Here is a 19,987-nt window from a genome sequence, read left to right on the forward strand (position 1 = left end):
GAAGAAGACTAGATTTCAGATTATACCTCAGGGGGGAAAGAGGGCACTGTCAAGAAAGCATTGCCATAGAATGAAAAGAAAAAACCCATCAAATAGTCACTTTCCCCAGACTTATTTAATTCTAGCTAGTAAGTAGCTTTGCTGACAGAATTCTGTGGCTATCCCCCACCTTATTATTATAATTATGATTATTAATAAACTGCCCTTCACTCTAAGGTCCCAGGGCAGGTCACAACCACAACATTCTGAAAAACATCCAACTCATCAGGATTCAGCTATACAGCTGCAAACAAAACGTGTTAAGTATGTTGCAAAGTGCAATATACAAATGTGACTCTAGATGGCGATGGTAAGCTATGGCAAATTCAATATATTTTTCAAAACGTTTGTTTAAAAAGTATTTTCACAGTGTTTTTTATATGTGTGTAGATTTGCACCTCAATCGTTGGAGGCTATGTGAGAGCTGTATACTGAAAGTGCCAGATGCACCTCTGTGGGGAGAGAGTCCCACAACTTAGGGGCTGCCACAGAGGCTGCCCTCTTCCAAGCCGCCACCACCCCCAAGCTTCTGAGGGCAGTGGAATCACCAAGAGGGGCCCGCTCTGCTAATCTGAACACCTGAGAGATGCTAGCCATTGCCAACGTTGCTTCCTGCATCTTACCACACTCATACCTTTCCCTTTGAGCCACTTCAAGTAGGAAAAAAAACAGATGAAGAGGAGAGAGATAGTTGCTTGTCAAGCTGGGGCCTGGAGCAGACAAGCACCCTGTGTACAAGTCAGAGTTAGTGCTGAGAGTTGCCAATATTTGTGGCACCCTGAAGCTAGTAAAAAAGAAAAAAAAGAAATACATCACTTTGTCATATAGTTATTTAAACTTTTAAATATGTTTGAAATAATTCTTCCCCATAAAACTTTTTTTTTTTAAAAAAAAGTGAGGGCAGAGAAATTGGCACAAAACTAACCTAGAAGCAGTTACCTCTCCTGATGTCTCTCATTAAAATATAATGATAGGTCACAATAGACAGACCACTTAGAATGCATTTTTTGGCAGGGCTCTTCTTCTAAGGGCAGAACAAGACATTATATTACCAATCCCAAATTTTGCCAAGATAAAGTTTATGCAGGAGTGAGAGGCACTTGCAGGGCAGGACTGTCAGGTGAGATGAGGAATGAATCATGCCTGCCCACTCTCCCCTGCAAATGCCCATCTTGCAGGGGGCGGGGGAGAGAAAGAGACATAATAAAATTGTTTGGCATGCACTTGCAGGGATCTTTCAGCAGGTGCTGTTAAGCACACACAACCTGTCCAATCTGCCAGTTTCCCCCTTTCAGTATCCCCTGCACACATGCCCCCAACTGACCACAGAAGGGGAGCAAGAGGCTCTCCTCATTAAAGTGTCTAGTTCTGACTCTTGTGGTCACTAAACAGAGACATCTGGGTTTGTTTTTCTAAGCACAAACCCAAGATGGCTAGAATGCACAACACAGTTCTATTCTAAACACAAGCCAAGAAAACCTTCTCCATAAATAACCTGGTGTCTCTGTGGTTAGCAATTTTCACGTAAAATTGAGGTGCCTGGTTTATGAGGTTTGGCTGCAAAGGATCTATTTATGTGGGAGGGAGGGGGTTTGCAACCCAATCCTCAAGGGCCTCTCAAGTGGAAACCTAATACGTTATACACTGCAAATGGACTTCCACCAGGCCCTTTCTCAGCAAGACCTCTTTAATTCCTCCTGTCCCCCTTCTTTGGCTCACTCTCTGAAACTCCAATGGTAGTTCACTATGGTGTAACTTTCAGTCAGTCCAAATAGCAGTGTTATGCTACTGATGCTTTATTTCTCCTTGCTACAGACACACAAAGCTGCCTATATATCTATATATATATCTATAGATATAGATATAGATATAGATATAGATATATATACTAACGTTTCACTGTTATTCCTAGATGCAATTTTCTTGCAATGACGGCAAGCACACCCTACCCCACCCCCCAAGACACAGCAAAGAACATGCATCTGCTAATAGGTTTACAAGTAGAGCTGAAGGTTCAAGAATTAGGGAGGTAGCTGCTAACCAACCATTCAGGGACAAGAAGTTAGAATAAGCAAGCGAGCGAGCAGACAAAGGAGTTATGAGGCTAAATTTCTATTAAATATTTACAGAGGCAGGACTCCTCTGGAAATCCTCTCCCTCAGGGCATGGCATGCTATCTACTTATCATGCCAGATTTCAACAGTCATAGCAACAAAGTGGGTAATGTGCATCAGCAAAGGGTCTGGGGGTTCTTGAAATGGCAGGCTAACCCTTTTCACTAGCCCAGAAGCTGTAGTAATCACACCATCATCTTACCATTACTATGTGACCAAGAGCAAGTGACATTCCTATAACCTTTGGTCAAGAATTATTAATTATGTCTTTATCCCATTTGTTGGGATGCTGCCTTACAGGACATCTTCGGGAGAAGAAAAGACTCAGGAGTAAACCCTACACAAATCAGGAGTTGAGTCCCTAAGACGTACACCTCCTTTTGGCAACACCTGCAGTCAAGCTGGTGCAAAATGTATTGCTCTGCCTTGCTTTGGACCACACCAGCAAGGCCAAGAGGGGAGTCTTGTTGTCACTCTCTGCAGCCACAGCAGGTGCTGTGATTCTCCAGTAGTTTGATTTCACCCCTGGAGACACACTCCAATGTCTCTCAAGACATACAGGTGCCAACAATATCCCATTTGTATCTTACCCTCAGGATGGTGCATAATTGATCATGATATCACAATCTATCCTATATCTTGGAGCATGGAGCAGTTCACTTCAGATTTATATAGGTCATTTGATCATATATTTGTTGCAAAGCTTGTAGAAGTTACCCTTTTAGAATAAGATGGAACACACCCATCCAATCATGTTGCATGATACCAACATTGAGCAATTAAACCACATGACTTCTTGCTCTTTCAACTGCAAACAGAATTAGAAGTCATCCTAAACTCAGTGCCTCAATGTGATCCGATTGTCTTCTGGACAGGTTGTTCTAAATATGTCTCAATACAAACAAGATCAGAATAAGTCCTAAGTCATTTGCCTTTAAAGCTGACTTGCTGCTAAATGTTTCAGAAAGTTAACCATTAACAATAACGCTTTCCACGAAAGTATTGTGAAAATGTGTGGCTTGGGGTTTTTTTTTGTACATTTGCGGGGAGGGGTAGGTAGCATATATTTTGTTTTTGAGTCTGGCTCGGTGATTTGTTTATTACGTAGCTGCAGGTAGCAGACCCAAAGGACAACCACTGTCAAGTCAAGCTCCTGCACAAACACACCCCAACCCTTTATGTTTAAGGTTCTCTAAATGAATAAGCACAGTTAAAGGTTATCTGTGAAGCCACTGGTTTATTTCTCAGAGTCTTTCTTTTTAATATTTTTTATTACGTTGTATTAAACATTTCCCAGTTCTATTACCGGTAGCAGCTTTCTAGCTTCCAGTTTGCTGAACACAAATGGACTCAAACTGCACGCTTCCAAGGATATGGGATGGAGCCCTTCCATTTGTACCACGGCAGCTCTTTGGAATACTGACATCATGGGCTCGAATTGTTTTTATGGGCTCCCCCTTGCCTCACTCCACCTGCTCCACACTAGGGCTGGCCTCTGCCTTTTTGCTATCCTTCCATGGATAGCTACCCGCTTCATGTCAGCACACTTTCATCTTTCCATGGGCATCTGCCCTTGTGTGCTCTCATTAAGCATATCTGACCTCAGCCAGAAAAGAGCACCTCTAGTGCACGACACTGTAAGTCCTTTCTATTTCAGGAAGCAAATCCACATTCCGAGTCCTCTATTTTAACCCATTTGATGCTGCCTTTCACCTTTCACACAAGGCTCATTTTGCAAATTTGAATTGGGAAGGGGGGGATTAAGTTTCTGGGGTTTACAGAGACAATGAATGGATCAACCACGTATTCATTTTGCCATAGGCAAACTCAACCCACAGATTGTTCACTTGCATTTGGTTGGGGAGGAGGTGCATCCAAAGTTATCTGAATGCCCATTTACATGGTATTCTTCTTGGCTCATACTGAAGGTGCACACCTGGCAGTTTCAGCATGGTGCTGCAAATATCCTGCTAAAACCAAATGCATACAGAATTGCCAGCATGGTGTAGTGGTTAATCTGGGGAACCGGGTTCGCATCTCCGCTCCTCCACATACAGCTGCTGGGTGACCTTGGGCTAGTCACACTTCAGCCCCACCCACCTCACAGAGTGTTTGTTGTGGGGGAGGAAGGGAAAGAGAATGTTAGCCGCTTTGAGACTTCTTCGGGTAGTGATAAAGCGGGATATCAAATCCAAACTCTTCTTCTTCTTCTTCTTGGCTTTTTGTTGCCCATCACTGCAACTGAGCTCCCAGCATAGGAGCCAACTCTGAGGGACCTTCAGACCCCAATAAAATATTTGAGGGGGCCGTCTCCCACTCCCAAGTTCATGGGCATTACCATTCAAATAGTGTGCCATGTCTTGTAATTGATTACACAGGGCAGGGCTTACCTGACACCCACACACACACACACACACATATTTTATTCAACTTGGCACCCCTGGCTACCATGCAGAGTAGTGGCAACATGCTGTCAGCTTGAGCAAGTGGCTGGGAGGGACATGTAAAAGGAATTCCTGGAGCAGCCATCAGTTATTCACATTATTCCTTTGCACTGAGCATTCACAGACAATGCAAGAACCAGAAACACGACGGGAGCCTGTTTTGCATATTTACTTACACATCCAACTTCAGTTACCCTCAGAGGAATTAAGGACGCTTACAAGGCAACAGCATTTTCACAAGGTTATTGGCTGAGACCATCAAAACACTGCTCCTCAAAGTCAAAATAAAGTTTCCCTCCCTTCTTCTTCTGCTTTTTTAAAGTGGATTTGTTTTCTGTCTTTCTATATCCCAGAAGCCTGTAACATTTTCCTTTGGCAGAGCAGCAGATACTTCCACCATCCGTCAGACATCTGTGCACAAAACAGACAAAATAGTGCCACTGAAACTGACATTGTGCTATTTTTTTAAAAAATAACTCAAACCTATTTTTGAAAACAGCAACATCTGAATGGTTTTGCGGTAATTAGTGAACACCTTTTCAAATGTGTGAAATGGCAAGGCTCGCGAGAGCTTAGGGATTTCATTGTTTTTTCCTTTTACAGTATTTATTTTTTCAGCACACAAAATATTCTGCCTCAACAGCTGGCTGTGCCCAGCAAAGATGCCAACAGATGTTAGAAACCAAGTGTTCTGCCATTTGCGAGCATTCTGTTGAGCCAGAGATGCTGGGAAAGCTCCATTCTGTTTATAAGACCCAAGTTGTACGTTTCTGCTTAATGTGCTGCTGGTGAGAACACAGTTAGACTAGAAGGGAGATGAGATCTAAACAGCTGCTAGTCACTGGCATCCCAGGGCACATTAAGGAAGCCCTCTGACGCCTTATTGCCCTCTTAAAAGTCAAAGTCAGGTGCCATTTGTTATCATTCCCCCTTTCAGATTAATCAGCATTTCTCGCAGAGGTCTTGCTATTCCCAACATCCAAGAGATCCCCAGTGCTTTCACTTTGAACTGCATCACCAGAAATCATTCTCCTGAGACAGAGAAAAAAGTGGGGAAATTCAAATAGGATAAGGCTGTGTTTTCAAAAGCTATCAAGGAAGGCTTCTCTCCCATCCATCTTTTCTAGACATTGCAATTTGGTGATCTAGGTCCAATGTTGCCTGTTAAAACTATGCCCGTTGTCTTTCTGCATGAAGTCAAACTGCTCTGGAGCACAGCAGTTTTTGTTACTATTTGGTTTACATACCTTTTACGCTTGACTGCTAAACATCACCTTTTCCCCATCTGGCACAACAGTGTGCCGTTGTTCAATATTAAATGATCTCTGCATAAGAATGTAATGATACAGCACCCTGTTTCACAAAGTACATACCAAGATGCCTCTAGGAAGCCCATAAGCAGGACCTGAAGGCAAGAGACCACTCCTGCTGTTGTCCCTGAGCAACTGGAGCTCCGGGTGCCATACTGCCCTTGCACCAGGAGGTTCTGCTTAGCTATCACGAGAAACATATCGTCCATGAATTTGTCCTATCCCTTTTTTCAGCCATCTAAGCTAGAGGCCGCCACCACATCTTTTGTCAGCAAATTATTTACTATAATTGTGCGTGAAGAAGTACTCTCCTTTCAGTGGCAGACTTTGGGCTCTGAAATTTCACTGCAATGCCAAAATTTGGCACATGCACACCATCTCTCACCTAGTGGGGTGCCACAGGGTTCTGTCTTGGGCCCAGTCTTATTCAACATCTTTATCAATGACTTGGATGATGGGCTTGAGGGCATCCTGAGCAAGTTTTCAGATGACACCAAATTGGGAGGGGTGGCTAATACCCCAGAGGACAGGATCACACTTCAAAATGACCTTAACAGATTAGATAACTGGGCCAAAGCAAACAAGATGAATTTTAATAGGGAGAAATGTAAGGTACTACACTTGGGCAAAAAAAATGAAAGGCACAAATACAGGATGGGTGACACCTGGCTTGAGAGCAGTACATGTGAAAAGGATCTAGGAGTCTAGGTAGACCACAAACTTGACATGAGTCAACAGTGTGATGCAGCAGCTAAAAAAGCCAATGCAATTCTGGGCTGCATCAATAGGAGTATAGCATCTAGATCAAGGGAAGTAATAGTACCACTGTATTCCACTCTGGTCAGACTCACCTGGAATACTGTGTCCAGTTCTGGGCACCACAGTTCAAGAAGGATACTGACAGGCTGGAACGTGTCCAGAGGAGGGCAACCAAAATATGTCAAAGGCCTGGAAACAATGCCTTATGAGGAACGGCTTAGGGAGCTGGGTATGTTTAGCCTGGAGAATAGAAGGTTAAAGGGTGATATGATACCCATGTTCAAATATATAAAAGGATGTCATATAGAAGAGGGTGAAAGGTTGTTTTCTGCTGCTCCAGAGAAGCGGATACGGAGCAATGGATTCAAGCTACAAGAAAGAAGATTCCACCTAAACATTAGGAAGAACTTCCTGACAGTAAGAGCTGTTCAACAGTGGAACTTGCTGCCAAGGAGTGTGGTGGAGTCTCCTTCTTTGGAGGTCTTTAAGCGGAGGCTTGACACAGCCATCTGTCAGGAATGCTTTGATGGTGTTTCCTGCTTGGCAGGGGGGTGGACTGGATGGCCCTTGTGGTCTCTTCCAACTCTATGATTCTAAGTTGGTAGTGACGTTGGCAGATTCTAAGTCACTGTTGTGTCACCTCCTGCAGTGGCCTCTCAGCTTGGAGCCCAGTGCGGCCGAACTGGCTGTGCTCCCCTTAGTCCACCTCTACTCCTTTGTCCTCAATTTATCTTTTTTGGGGGGAGGGGGAGTGAAAAGCAGGGTTATGCATACAATGTGATTCTGTGCAAGCAACTCAACATTTTGAAAAACTTCACCATTTGATGTAGCTTTTCAGTCTAAATAAATGCGTAGATTAAGCCTGGAAATAGGTAGGTCTGGTGAGATGTCAAGAGGCAGAAAAAGGAATGGGCAAGAGGAATGTTTCCAGAAAAGGGGGAGCCAATATGTGGTGCCCTCCAGATGTTGTTGGACTCCAGCTGTCATCAGCATGGTCAGTGGTCATGGATGATGTGAGTTGCAGTCAAACAACATTTAGAGGGGCCCATGTTGGTTAGTCATGGTTTAAATGATAGAACTGTCATGCTCTAAAAAGTCCTTTGTCCAACCCATGTGCTGTAGAATTAGAATAAAACACACACAATAAGCGCACATATGCAAATCTGCCTAATTTGCATACCTCATATGGGTTGCTGGATTCATTTGTTCTTGGCACAGAATTTGGATTAGCCTGGGGAATAATTTTATTCCAATACTTCTAAAGGATGAACACCAAAACAGGCTAAAGTATCATCATACCATATATCCTGATTAAGAACCAAAATACCTGGGTAAACCGGATCATTTTTGACAGGCACCTAAAAGTTGATAATGATGGTGCCAGGACCATTGTTGATGAGAACGATGATGTCAGGACCTGGGGGAGCCCCTGCTGAAAAGGCCTATTATTGTGTTGTCACCCTCCGCACCTCCCAGATGACAAATGTAGGGTCCATGTAGCGAATGGCAAGGTACTGGGGTCTTGAACCACATAAGGCTTTGTAATTCAATGCCAGCACTTCAAATTGAAACTATTGGCAGCCAATGCAGTCATGCCAGTCAATAATCTGGTCGCTGAATTCTGCACTAGCTACAGTTTCAAAGACAGCCCCATGTATAACACATTGCAGTAATCCAGCCTGGTGCTCATGTCCAAGAAAACGTCACTTCCAGGTTTATATCCACTAAAGAGATAAGGGAAATATTTAATAATCTGGAATTTACATGAATATATATATATATATATATATATATATATATATATATATATATATCCTTACACACACACATATACACACACACACAGGCAGCAGCTGTTGGACAACTTGAGCAGCTTATTTCCTAAAGCCACATCTCTCTGAGCACGAAAGATACCACAATGCCTAAAACTGACTTCTATATTAAATGAGACACAGATTGCATTTTCCTTTATGACTATGCATACCAAATTCACAGGCACTAAGCAGAAATTAAGAAGAAATCTTGGTGGCTCATCTCTTTTGTTTTTGTATATAAATAGCCTGGTTCTGTTATGGGAAAGTCACCCTCTGAAGGGAATACTTCAGATATTTGTTAATAAATTAGTTAAGCATGCAAGAAAGAAACAACCCTGTTCCATTATACCTTGTGGATTTGCACTAATGATGTGCATCAAGAAAGCTGCATATATATGATTTGTCGTCTCACTGGGGTATATAATCCATGTTCTGTCAATCATCTATGAAGTCCAAGAAGAAACCACTATTAAGAATTCACAAAATTTCAATCCAAGGGAGAGCTAGCAACAAACACGACCCACAAACCTTTTCCAAAATCCATTTACTTTAGTGGGGAAACTATGATTGACATCAGTGGACTTATGAGTCACTTCACAAGGAGGGGGAAAGCAACCTCCAGTGATAATGAAAATGAATAAATTTAGACAAGTGACATGGGAAAGAAAATGGCCCTTAAGTGGCAAGGCTGACAACTGTCTTGCAAATCCACACCTTCACCCTCTCTATCTCCAATATGCATTCTTCATCCACATTCTCAACAGAACCAATTCAAGTGCTATCCTTTCTGAAGGCTGCTATAAATAACACATCAGGAACTGAATGGTCGGTTGTCGGTGCCTACATATATAGAAATGCTACAGAGGGATGTTTCCTATTAAAACATGGTTGGAGATCTAGTAAACATTTAACCCTCTGTCGTCAAATGGCTTACTCTAGAGAAGAACTGGCTTTAGTTAATGATTCAGAATGTGCAGCTTGGAGATGGCAGCCTAAGACTAAACAAGCAAGCAAGCAAGCAAGCAAACAAACCCAAGCTTACCTTGGGCTCTCATTACCACACATCTTCTTCTTTCTAAATTGGTCCATGTAAAAATAAAAGGGACAACTATATGCTACGATAAACATGGGCTGATGCTGAAAATGGCATTTGTGCACCACATTCTCCCTTATGGCAAAAAACCTTCTCAGGCCTGGATTGAAGGGGTGAGGGGCCTAAGACTAATATGGCGGGCGGGCCTAAGTGACATATGGTCAAGAAACAAATAGCATGCATGTTACTCAATTATCCAAAATTAACAAAAGGAATTCAAAACAAAGAATAAATATTGGAATGGAAATAATTAACTACAGTGATTTCTCCAAACTATCATTGTACCGTCAGCGGGGGCATCACCTGGGCAGTTTTGTTTAGGAGACACTCTCACCAGATGAGGGGGAAAGGGACTGTTATGTACTGAGCTGAATCCTAGAACAATAGGATTCAGAATCAGCAGGAGCTACCCAATCCAACTCCAGGTGGAAGTGAATCCGCAACCTGATTGGCCTGCTGGAGCAGCCAATCAGGCGGCTGGCAGAAGTGAATCTGCTACCTGATTGGCCTGTAGGAGCAGCCAATCAGGCTGCAGGCAGAAGTCAATCCACAATATAATTGGCCCACAGGTGTAGCCCTGAAGTAGCCAATCACGCAAGGCCCATTGTGTAAATAATGTATATAAGCAGATGGTTTTGGGGAAAGAGCCATTCGTCTTCTCTTCTTCTCCTTGATGAATATGAGCTGAATAAAGAGCATGAAATTCACTCTCGACTCCGAGTATATTTCACTGGCGACGAGGATGGGATCCTGCTGAGCTGACCGCCACCACGCACTGCACCGCAGCACCGCCACCTGCTGCACCGCTGCATCGCACCGTGCATCCAGGCTTCAGCTCCAGGACCCAAGGAACCCAGAATGGCAACCGACAGCAGCTTCTCGCCATTCAAACCAGCATCAGGAGACTGGGAAGGGTACGCCGCCCGTTTCAACTTCCTCCTGCAAGCGAAAGAAGTCACCAACGATGCCATGAAGAGGGCGACATTCTTCAGCGTCTGTGGAGAGGAGATGTTTGAAATCGCCCGGGCTCTCCTTGCACCTAGAGATGTCGCTACCGTCTCTTACAAAACAATAATGGAACGGCTGAAGGAGCACTTTTCACCACAGCCCTCGGTGGTAGCTTGCCGAAATGCCTTCTACGCAAAGCGGCAAGCCCCGGGGGAAACCATAACTGGGTTTGTGACCTCCCTCCGCCAAGCCGCCCGGTTATGCAACTTCTCAGAGTTGGAGAACATGCTTCGTGACCGCCTCGTCGGTGGCCTGAGGGATGAGATGTTGCAACGACGCCTCTACGCCAAAAAAGACCTCACGTTCCAGATTGCTCTGGAGGAAGCCCTGGCAACCGAAGCCGCCGAGAGGTCAACGCAAGAGGCACGACCGGCCCCGCCATCCCAACCGAGGGTCTACCACGAAGACCTCACTGACGAATCCGAATCTGACAGGGAGGAAGTACACCGAGTACAGCGGCGCACTCAAGCAGCACACACACCACAGCAGCCTCGACGAGAAGGAGGGAACTGTGCAAGCTGCGGGGAGAACCACGAGAGGAGGACCTGTCGTTTCCGCAACGCAGAGTGCAGGCAGTGCAGAAAATTGGGACACATCGCCCGGGTGTGTCGGGCTCGACTCACCCGTCGACAAGCATCAGATGACCGACCCAGGAGCCCCAGGTCACACGGCACCATGCACCAAGGCAACGCGACGGAGATCACGGACTACCAGGTATTCCAGTTGCCCCATCCCAGCACAGAGAAAATTTATATAGAGGTACAGATAGAGGGAGCCCCATGCCGCATGGAGCTGGACACGGGTTCAACTCTATCCATAATCTCGGCCCGAACATTAAGGGAACTGTGCCCTAATGGGGGTCCCAAACTAAGGCCGGCCCCATTCACCCTCCGGGACTTCCAGAAACGTAAGGTCCCTACAATGGGGGTGGGGACCTTCAGGGTGCAATATCGAGGGCGAAAGCAACAATTGGACTTGCTGGTAGTTAAGGGCCCCTACGTTAGCTTACTGGGACTGGCATGGTTTGGACCTCTGGGGCTAGCCGTTACCGGGGTGAACCGCACTAGCTTACAAGTGGACGTGGACGCCATATGCAAAGAGTTTCCAGGGGTTTTCGATGGGGCATTGGGACGATATACAGGACCCCCCATTGCCCTACAGCTAGACCCCGCTGTACGACCCATCAGGCACAAGGCTCGCCGGGTCCCGTTCGCCCTGAAACCCCGCATAGACGAGGAATTGGACCGGCTCGTGGAGCAAGGAGTGCTGGAGCCGGTGCCCAACGCCCCCTGGGAAACTCCAATTGTCACACCCGTCAAGCCTAACGGTTCGGTCCGCATCTGTGCAGACTACAAATGCACCATAAACAAGGCTCTCACGGCCCATGCATACCCAGTGCCAGTGGTCAGCCATGTCCTCGCCACCCTGGCTGGGTCAAAAATCTTTGGCAAACTGGACTTGGCCCAAGCGTATCAACAGTTGCCTGTGGACGAAGCCACAGCAGAGGCTCAGACGATTGTGACGCACAGAGGGGCATTCAGAGTAAAGCGGCTGCAATTTGGCGTTAGCGTGGCACCAGGCATATTCCAGAATCTAATGGACTCTCTCCTTAAAGGGATTCCTGGCGTCACCCCCTTCTTCGATGATGTACTGATCGCCGGGCCCACACCAGAGGAATTTGAGGACCGCCTCCGCTCCGTCCTGCACCGTTTCCAGACGGCGGGCCTCAAGGTGAAGCGGGAAAAGTGTTTACTGGGAGTGCCGCAGGTGGACTTTCTGGGATTTAAGGTGGACGCAGAAGGGGTCCATCCAACCGGTGACAAGGTACGGGCCATTTGTGAGGCCCCAGCGCCCAAGAGCAAGCCCGAACTTCAGTCATTCTTGGGACTATTGAACTTTTACCATGCCTTCCTTCCCCATAAGGCAGCGGTAGCGGAGCCCCTACACAGACTCCTAGATAAAAGGGCCCCTTGGGTGTGGGGCCAGCGACAAAGGGCCGCATTCCAGGCAGTCAAGGACTTGCTCGTCTCGAACTCGGTCTTGGCACACTTCGACGAGAGGCTGCCAGTGGTGCTGGCATGCGACGCCTCTCCCTATGGCATCGGCGCTGTCCTGGGACACCAACTCCCGGATGGAAGAGAGGTGCCGGTGGCATACTTCTCCCAGACGCTTGCTGCAGCCGAACGAAACTACTCACAGATTGACAAGGAGGGTCTGGCAATCGTGAAGGGCGTAAAAAAATTCCATGATTTCTTGTACGGGCGGCCCTTTACCATAGTGACTGACCACAAGCCGTTGCTTGGCCTGTTTGCCCCCGAGAAGCAGACCCCCCAAGTGTTGTCTCCACGTGTCCTCAGGTGGTCAATTTTCCTTGCCGGCTACCAGTATGCACTAATCCACCGCCCTGGGAAGGCGATGGGCCACGCAGACGCACTCAGCAGGCTACCACTACCAGAAACAGGCCCCGACCCAGCGCCTGCGCAAGAGGTTATGACCCTGGAGCTGCTTCCCGACCGACCCATTCAGGCACAAGAAGTTGCGCACCATTCCACAAAAGATAGGGTCATCTCCCGGGTCCTGGACTGGGTGTGGCGAGGATGGCCCAGCAGCAGCCCCGGGCCAGAATTCGCTGGCTACACAAACCGCAAACATGAACTGTCGGCCCACAAGGGGTGCCTGTTATGGGGAAGCAGGGTTGTTGTTCCCCAGCCCCTCCGCAAAAGGGTCCTCACAGCCCTACACGAGACACACCCAGGGGTAGTGAGGATGAAGGCCCTTGCCAGGAGTTATGTGTGGTGGCCGGGGATTGACAGAGAGATAGAGGCCTGGGTCCAACACTGCCAGACCTGCCAAGAATCCCGCCCGGATCCCCCAAGGGCCCCAGTCCAGCCCTGGGAGTCCGCCCGACATCCATGGTCACGCTTGCACGTGGACTTCGCTGGCCCCTTCCAGGGAAAAACATTCTTCATAGTGGTGGATTCCTACATCAAATGGCTGGAGGTCGCACTGGTACCGTCCACTTCTACGGCGGCAGCCATCCGGGTACTACGTAAGCTGTTTGCAACCCACGGGCTCCCTGACACCCTCGTCTCGGACAATGGAACCGCATTCACGTCAGAGGAGTTCCAGACCTTCACAGCGCAGAACGCCATCCGCCACATCCGCTCAGCACCATTCCACCCTGCCACCAATGGCCAAGCGGAGCGCATGGTGCGGACCACCAAGGACAGCCTCCGCCGCATAACACAAGGGGACTGGGAATACCGCCTTGCCGCATTTCTTCTAGCACAGCACAGCACCCCAAGCACAACGACGGGCCGGAGCCCAGCTGAACTACTCATGGGCCGGCGCCTTGCAACTAGACTGGACCGACTTCACCCCGACAGAGCTCAGGATGAGGTAGTGGTGGGGAAAGGCAGGAACCCCCGGACATTTGTGGCCCAGGACCCAGTGTATGCAAAGAATTTTGGGGCAGGCCCAGCATGGGTACCCGCCACAGTCACCAAGGTGACCGGTCCCGTGTCGTACGAGGTACTAACGGAAGGGGGGCAATGTTGGCGCCGCCACTGCGACCAGCTACGGCGACGATTCCCAGGAGGAACCCGGGAGGAGAGCGGGACAGAGGGGTCCCAAGGGGACAGCAGGGCAGTGAGGCCTGTAGAGCGAGAGGGGTGGGCAGGGGAAGCAGAAGCAGTAGGCACAGAGGGGCGCCCCGAGGCTGGAAGGACACCGGAACCAGAGTCACAACCTAGTGGTTCAGTGGCGCCAGACCAGACAGCCCCGGCACAGCCAGCAGCCTCGGAACACGAGCCAGAACCAGAACCCCTGACCAAGGAACACCCCAGGCCACAACGCACACGGAGGCGGCCAGCAGACCTTGGGGACTACGAATGCAACTTCCCGGGCAGGACTGGAACTTAGAGGGGAGGGGTGTTATGTACTGAGCTGAATCCTAGAACAATAGGATTCAGAATCAGCAGGAGCTACCCAATCCAACTCCAGGTGGAAGTGAATCCGCAACCTGATTGGCCTGCTGGAGCAGCCAATCAGGCGGCTGGCAGAAGTGAATCTGCTACCTGATTGGCCTGTAGGAGCAGCCAATCAGGCTGCAGGCAGAAGTCAATCCACAATATAATTGGCCCACAGGTGTAGCCCTGAAGTAGCCAATCACGCAAGGCCCATTGTGTAAATAATGTATATAAGCAGATGGTTTTGGGAAAAGAGCCATTCGTCTTCTCTTCTTCTCCTTGATGAATATGAGCTGAATAAAGAGCATGAAATTCACTCTCGACTCCGAGTATATTTCAGGGACTTTTGCTGATATTCTCTAACAGCCTCCAGTGCAACCTCCCACACTGTTCTGGAGGGTTGCGGTTGCCTCCCTACTCCTCATGTTGCATCAATGGGGTGCCTCTCCTGAGCGAAAAAAACCTTTACATCAACACAAAGAATGGCATATAAGCCAAATGGTAAAGGTAAAGGACCCCTGGACGGTTAAGTCCAGTCAAAGGCGACTATGGGGTTGCGGCGCTCATCTTGCTTTCAGGCCGAGGGAGCCGGCATTTGTCCACAGACAGCTTTCCGGGTCATGTGTCCAGCATGACTAAACCGCTTCTGGCGCAACAGAACACAATGACGGAAACTAGAGCACATGGAAACACCATTTACCTTCCTGCTGCTGTGTTACCTATTTATCTACTTGCACTGGTGTGCTTTCAAACTACTAGGTTGGCGGGAGCTGGGGCAGAACAATGGGAGCTCACCCTGTTGCGGGGATTCGAACCACCAATCTTCTGATCGGCAAGCCCAAGAGGCTCAGTGGTTTAGATCACAGAGTCACCCACGTTACCTTTAGCCAAATGATTACATATTGAAAGGGAAGAAAAGGAGAGGAGGAGGAGGAGGAGGAGGAGGAGGAGGAGGAGGAGGAGGAGGAGGAGGAGGAGGAGGAGGAGGAGGAGGAGGAGGAGAGAGTTAAATAAACAGTGGAAGTAAAAACACACACAAATAAGCAAGAAAATGGGGGGAGGGAGAGGTTTAGAATTAAAATGCAAGCTTTTTTTCCCATGCAAACATGAGGCATCTTCCATTTCAGGGACAAAACAGTAAAGGCCCAGGAGAACATGAACAAGGAAGAGACTGACTGTGATGGACGGAGCAGGGTGAGATTGAATAGTAATGCCGTGTTGGTGCATTTGAATTTCAAGAGACCCAGTCGAAAAGTGCACATCCAGTTCCGCATAACAAGTTCCTTCCAAAGGCAAACCCCAAGATATTTGAGATGTAAAGCAGAGGACACAGGGCTGGTGAATGTGTCCATCAATTGTAACCTAGAGAAAGGGTTGCTCTGGAGCTGTCTATTAAGGATGGCAGGAACAGACTGAGACCAGCTTGAAAGTGACCTATTCTCTTGCCCCACTGTATGCTTTGCATCTCAGTCTCGAGACGATTTACTCCTCAGCTGGTCACTTCTTTTAAAAGAATGGAATTGGCCTAAACATGAGGCTGCCTGGAAGCAAAGGCTTGTCTACTGGAATCCAGGAATGCCTCTACAGAAAACTGTAAGGTGAAACCAAGAGATGTGCCACCTTGAAAGCAGGAGCAATTGCTAGGTAATTAAAAAGACTTGAGACGCAACATTTGAATATGCTGATTCATATTTTTATATATGCAAATTTAGGCTTGTTTCAGAGTGGGGAGGGGGAATCCAAGCTTTGGCTGTTGCTATCCGTGTTTTCTCTGAGCTGTGAGGTGCTAACAGGATTTTCTGGATCCAGTATAAGGAGTGGGATGTCTGCCCAACCTGCAGCCTATTCACAAAAATTGCTGGTGTAAATATCAAAAATAAAACAAGTATTGCCCAACATCTAGCATGACTCCTCTCCCTCTTTCTCTCTCCCTCAACCCTCTTGCTCTCTTGGACCTTTTGGAAGAGGGAGTTTGAAATTAGCCCAACCGCTGCTACAAAAGCTTCCCACTGGAAAAAGCTACAGGCACAATTTGAGACTGCTCAATAGTTCAGCAACGCGCATGTCCAAGCCACAGTGCCAACCCATTCAAATTTAGTGTAAATGCACCCGAGTCTCTGGTAGTCACCACCAGGCACTGCTCGGGGATATAAACACACAGGTGAGCTTTGAACTCTGTGGGAGCATCAGTGATGGAGCAAAGAAATATGAGCCAAACCACTGTTGACAGAACTCCAGAACATCAGAAAATCAGATACATATGTCTTAGGGATTTTATTTTACATCAGATCCCTGAGGTTGTCGGGAAATATGAACTGAATAAATTTGCTGTACCCAAACCTCCCGTGGGGTTGGTACCATCAATGTTTTATTAGGATCTAAAAAGTTATCCAATAAACAAAACTTGAAGAAAAACAAGTCTTTCAGTTTTGAATCATGGCGATGAAAAAGGCAGGAGAAAAATAAAGGTGAGAAGTGAAAAAGAACAGGGTTTTTAAAAGCTGCTCTGTAAACAACTGCAAGGCTAGGGTTAACCCTTTCCCCTCAGGCCATTTCCCTCCATTAAAACCACATACTGTGAAGCTGCTATTTGCTGCATGGTGGGAAACATACAAGGAGACTTAGAAGGAGATAAGAAAAAAAAATCTATAGCCCAGACAAGACACTACGGCTGAACAAAACCATCTGTGAAAGGCAACATTATTACATTGACTCAAAGAGAGTATTTAATTGAGCTGCCCAGTAAAGCAAGAAGAATAATCCATATCAAATTATCCTGCAATGCTCCATTTCACAGAGAATAGAGAATGGGCATTTTTGTATCTTGACACCGCCCACCCGAAAAAAAAGTTTAGGAAACTTGTCCCACACAGACATGCAAGCATGTTTAAGGACCAATCACGGCTGGAATGGTTAGACAAAGAAGAATTTGCGGATTTAGGGGTTGTGACATAGGAGACTCAATACAACCTTGAAATACAGTCTCTTGCAAAACAAAGGGATAAATACAGCCATGTAAGTGAATGTGGACATCACACAGTAAAATATACCCAGGAATATTGCTTGCATTCCAGATAGTGGACAGCAAATGAATCTGCTGCTGGATTCATCCCTAGATGTTATAGATGCTAACTAGGTGGTTATATTTAAAACAGAATCCCTGCTGTTATACAGCATGAATATATTATCCTGGGAGTGTCACATTATATAAACTCAGCTGAATTGGGCAATATGTATATAGTAGCCCTTTCCCCAGAGCTGTTTCAATTATTTCAGCCTTGTTCTGGCTCAAGGGTTATTTCTCAACTAAAAGTATATCTCAGGTCTAAAGATTGAAAAGAAGGTTAAATATTTAGGTGTGTGGATAATAGCAAAGAATATAACTTTGTATAAAGATAACTATTTGAAAATTAGGGAGGATGTTCAAATAAAATTGCAAATATGGGGCAGAATGAAACTTTCACTGTTGGGTAGAGTGTTGACCACAAAAATGAATGTATTACCAATAATGTTATTTTTGTTTCAACCAATACCAGTGACTGGCAAGACAGATTGTTTCAATAAATTGCAAAATAATAATAATAATAATCTAAATATATCTGGCAAGGAGAAAAAATGAGAATAAACTATAAAATGCTGATAGATACGAGAGAGGAGGTTTCTCTCTGCCAGATATGAGATTATATTATGAAGCATTTTGTCTGTGCTGGTTGAAGGAATGGTTGTTATTGAAGAATCTACATATTTTAGATTTGGAAGTTCACGATAATGTTTTTGGCTGGCACGCTTATTTGTGGTATGAAAAGGTGAAAGTACATAAAGGTTTTTCAAACCATATGATTAGGAAAAAATTGTATAGCATATAAAAATTGTATAGCATATGGGACAAATATAAAAATTTATTGGTGATCGAAACACCACTTTGGCTTTCACCTACGGAAGTCATAGCAGTGAAGAAGAAAAATATGACAGAAATTTGCTAAGAGAGGAGGGTAGAGAATTTAAACTAAAAGAGTTTAAAGATTTATCAGGGATGTTAACAACATGATTACAATATAATCATTTGAATGACTTATTTGAAAAGGATATGAAACGCAGGATATGAAACTGTATAAATCAAAATTGAGTAAGTGCTGGAAATGTAAAAAGAAATAAGGTACCATTTTTCATATGTTGTGGTCTTGAAGTGAGTTAAAGCTTACTGGGAAATGATATATAATGAATCAATAAAGATGTTTAAGATAACATTTGTAAAAAAACAACACCAGAAGCTTTTCACTTGAGAATTATGGGAACAGAACTACCTAAGCAGTATAGAAATTTATTTATGTATGCAACTACAGCTGCAAGATTGTTATTTGCCCCAAAATGGAAAGAAGTCCTGACGAGAGAAGAATGGCTACAAAAATTAATGGAGTATGCAGAAATGACGAAACTGGAAGAATAAGAAATCAAGAAAATAAACTCTTTAGAAAGTAATGGAAATGTTTTATTGAGTATGTACAAACAAACTGTAAACAGATCAAGACATTGGCAGGATTATTGTAAAAGCCTGCAGTTTCAAAAATGTATATGAGATAGATATGAGGATAGATTAAGAAAAGAATAAATTAAGATAATGTGGAGTATGCAGGAAATGATGGAAATAAATGCAAAGAACCGCAGAAAGAGGAGGAAGGAAGTCAAAGTTTGAAATGTTAGAATGTTTGTTGAATAATTGTTGTAATGCGTATAAATGAAAATTATAAATAAAATTATTTTTTTAAAGGGTTATTACCTCCTCTACCAAATTCTTCCACATGCAATTCCCCTTTTTCAGTCTCCCACTAAATACATCTTCCGCCGCCACGCTCTGTCTCTTTCTCTTTGTCTCGCAACGTGGCACAGCTCTTTTCTATGCTTATCCTCCTCTTCTTCACCGCCTCAGCGCCTCGCTCGTCCCCCCACAACTTGGGGGAGAAGAGCCTACAGGAGAAGAGCGCCATGGGCTCTTCTGCTGCAGGAGGCTCTGCACAAGTTCGGGGCGAGTGTTGATTGAGGAAGCGAGCCAGAAGAAAGCTCTCTGGCTCACGCCTTAGTTTAAATAGCAGCCCCCCCCCCCCAGCCAGCAGACTGGCTGGCTGGAACTCCGACATCACCAGGACCTCTGGTGCTGGTCGCTGCCATGCAAAGAAGTTGCTCTAACAACTAAGCTATGGCCCTTCCATATGACTGGATCGTGGGAGGGATACACACGTGTGTGTGTGTGTGTGTGTGTGTTGGGAGGGGGCACATTACCAACCAAGCCATGTTCATATGATTCATCTTGTGGGGCCATAGAATCCCCATGCCAGCCATGGCATAATCATCTGAAGATAGTTAATGTCACTTGCCTATGTTTATTTCATTTCCCTTTTAATGCTTGTACCTCACTTTACATTGCAAAAGAAAGCCGGACA

At 45.8% G+C, this 19,987-nt stretch overlaps 1 protein-coding gene across 1 annotated transcript; it reads left to right on the forward strand.

The window, feature by feature from the left end:
• The first annotated feature begins 9,860 nt into the window (after positions 1-9,860).
• LOC132591896 (uncharacterized protein K02A2.6-like) lies at positions 9,861-19,583 on the forward strand. Its single transcript, XM_060272707.1, has 2 exons — positions 9,861-14,203; positions 19,477-19,583. The coding sequence occupies exons 1-2, from the start codon at positions 10,432-10,434 to the stop codon at positions 19,581-19,583; spliced, it is 3,879 nt and encodes a 1,292-aa protein (XP_060128690.1). The 5' UTR covers positions 9,861-10,431.
• The last annotated feature ends 404 nt before the right edge of the window (positions 19,584-19,987 follow it).

The sequence above is a fragment of the Zootoca vivipara genome, chromosome 1, assembly GCF_963506605.1.
Source record: "Zootoca vivipara chromosome 1, rZooViv1.1, whole genome shotgun sequence".
Taxonomy (NCBI): Eukaryota; Metazoa; Chordata; class Lepidosauria; order Squamata; family Lacertidae; genus Zootoca; species Zootoca vivipara.

What these genes read in the sequence shown, in the direction of transcription:
- LOC132591896 (XM_060272707.1), top strand. Translation starts at nt 10,432, where the DNA reads ATGGCAACCGACAGCAGCTTCTCGCCATTCAAACCAGCATCAGGAGAC. An exon ending in CCGGGAGGAGAGCGGGACAG is followed by an intron (nt 14,204 to 19,476) that starts AGGGGTCCCAAG and finishes TCACCGCCTCAG; the next exon opens with CGCCTCGCTCGTCCCCCCAC.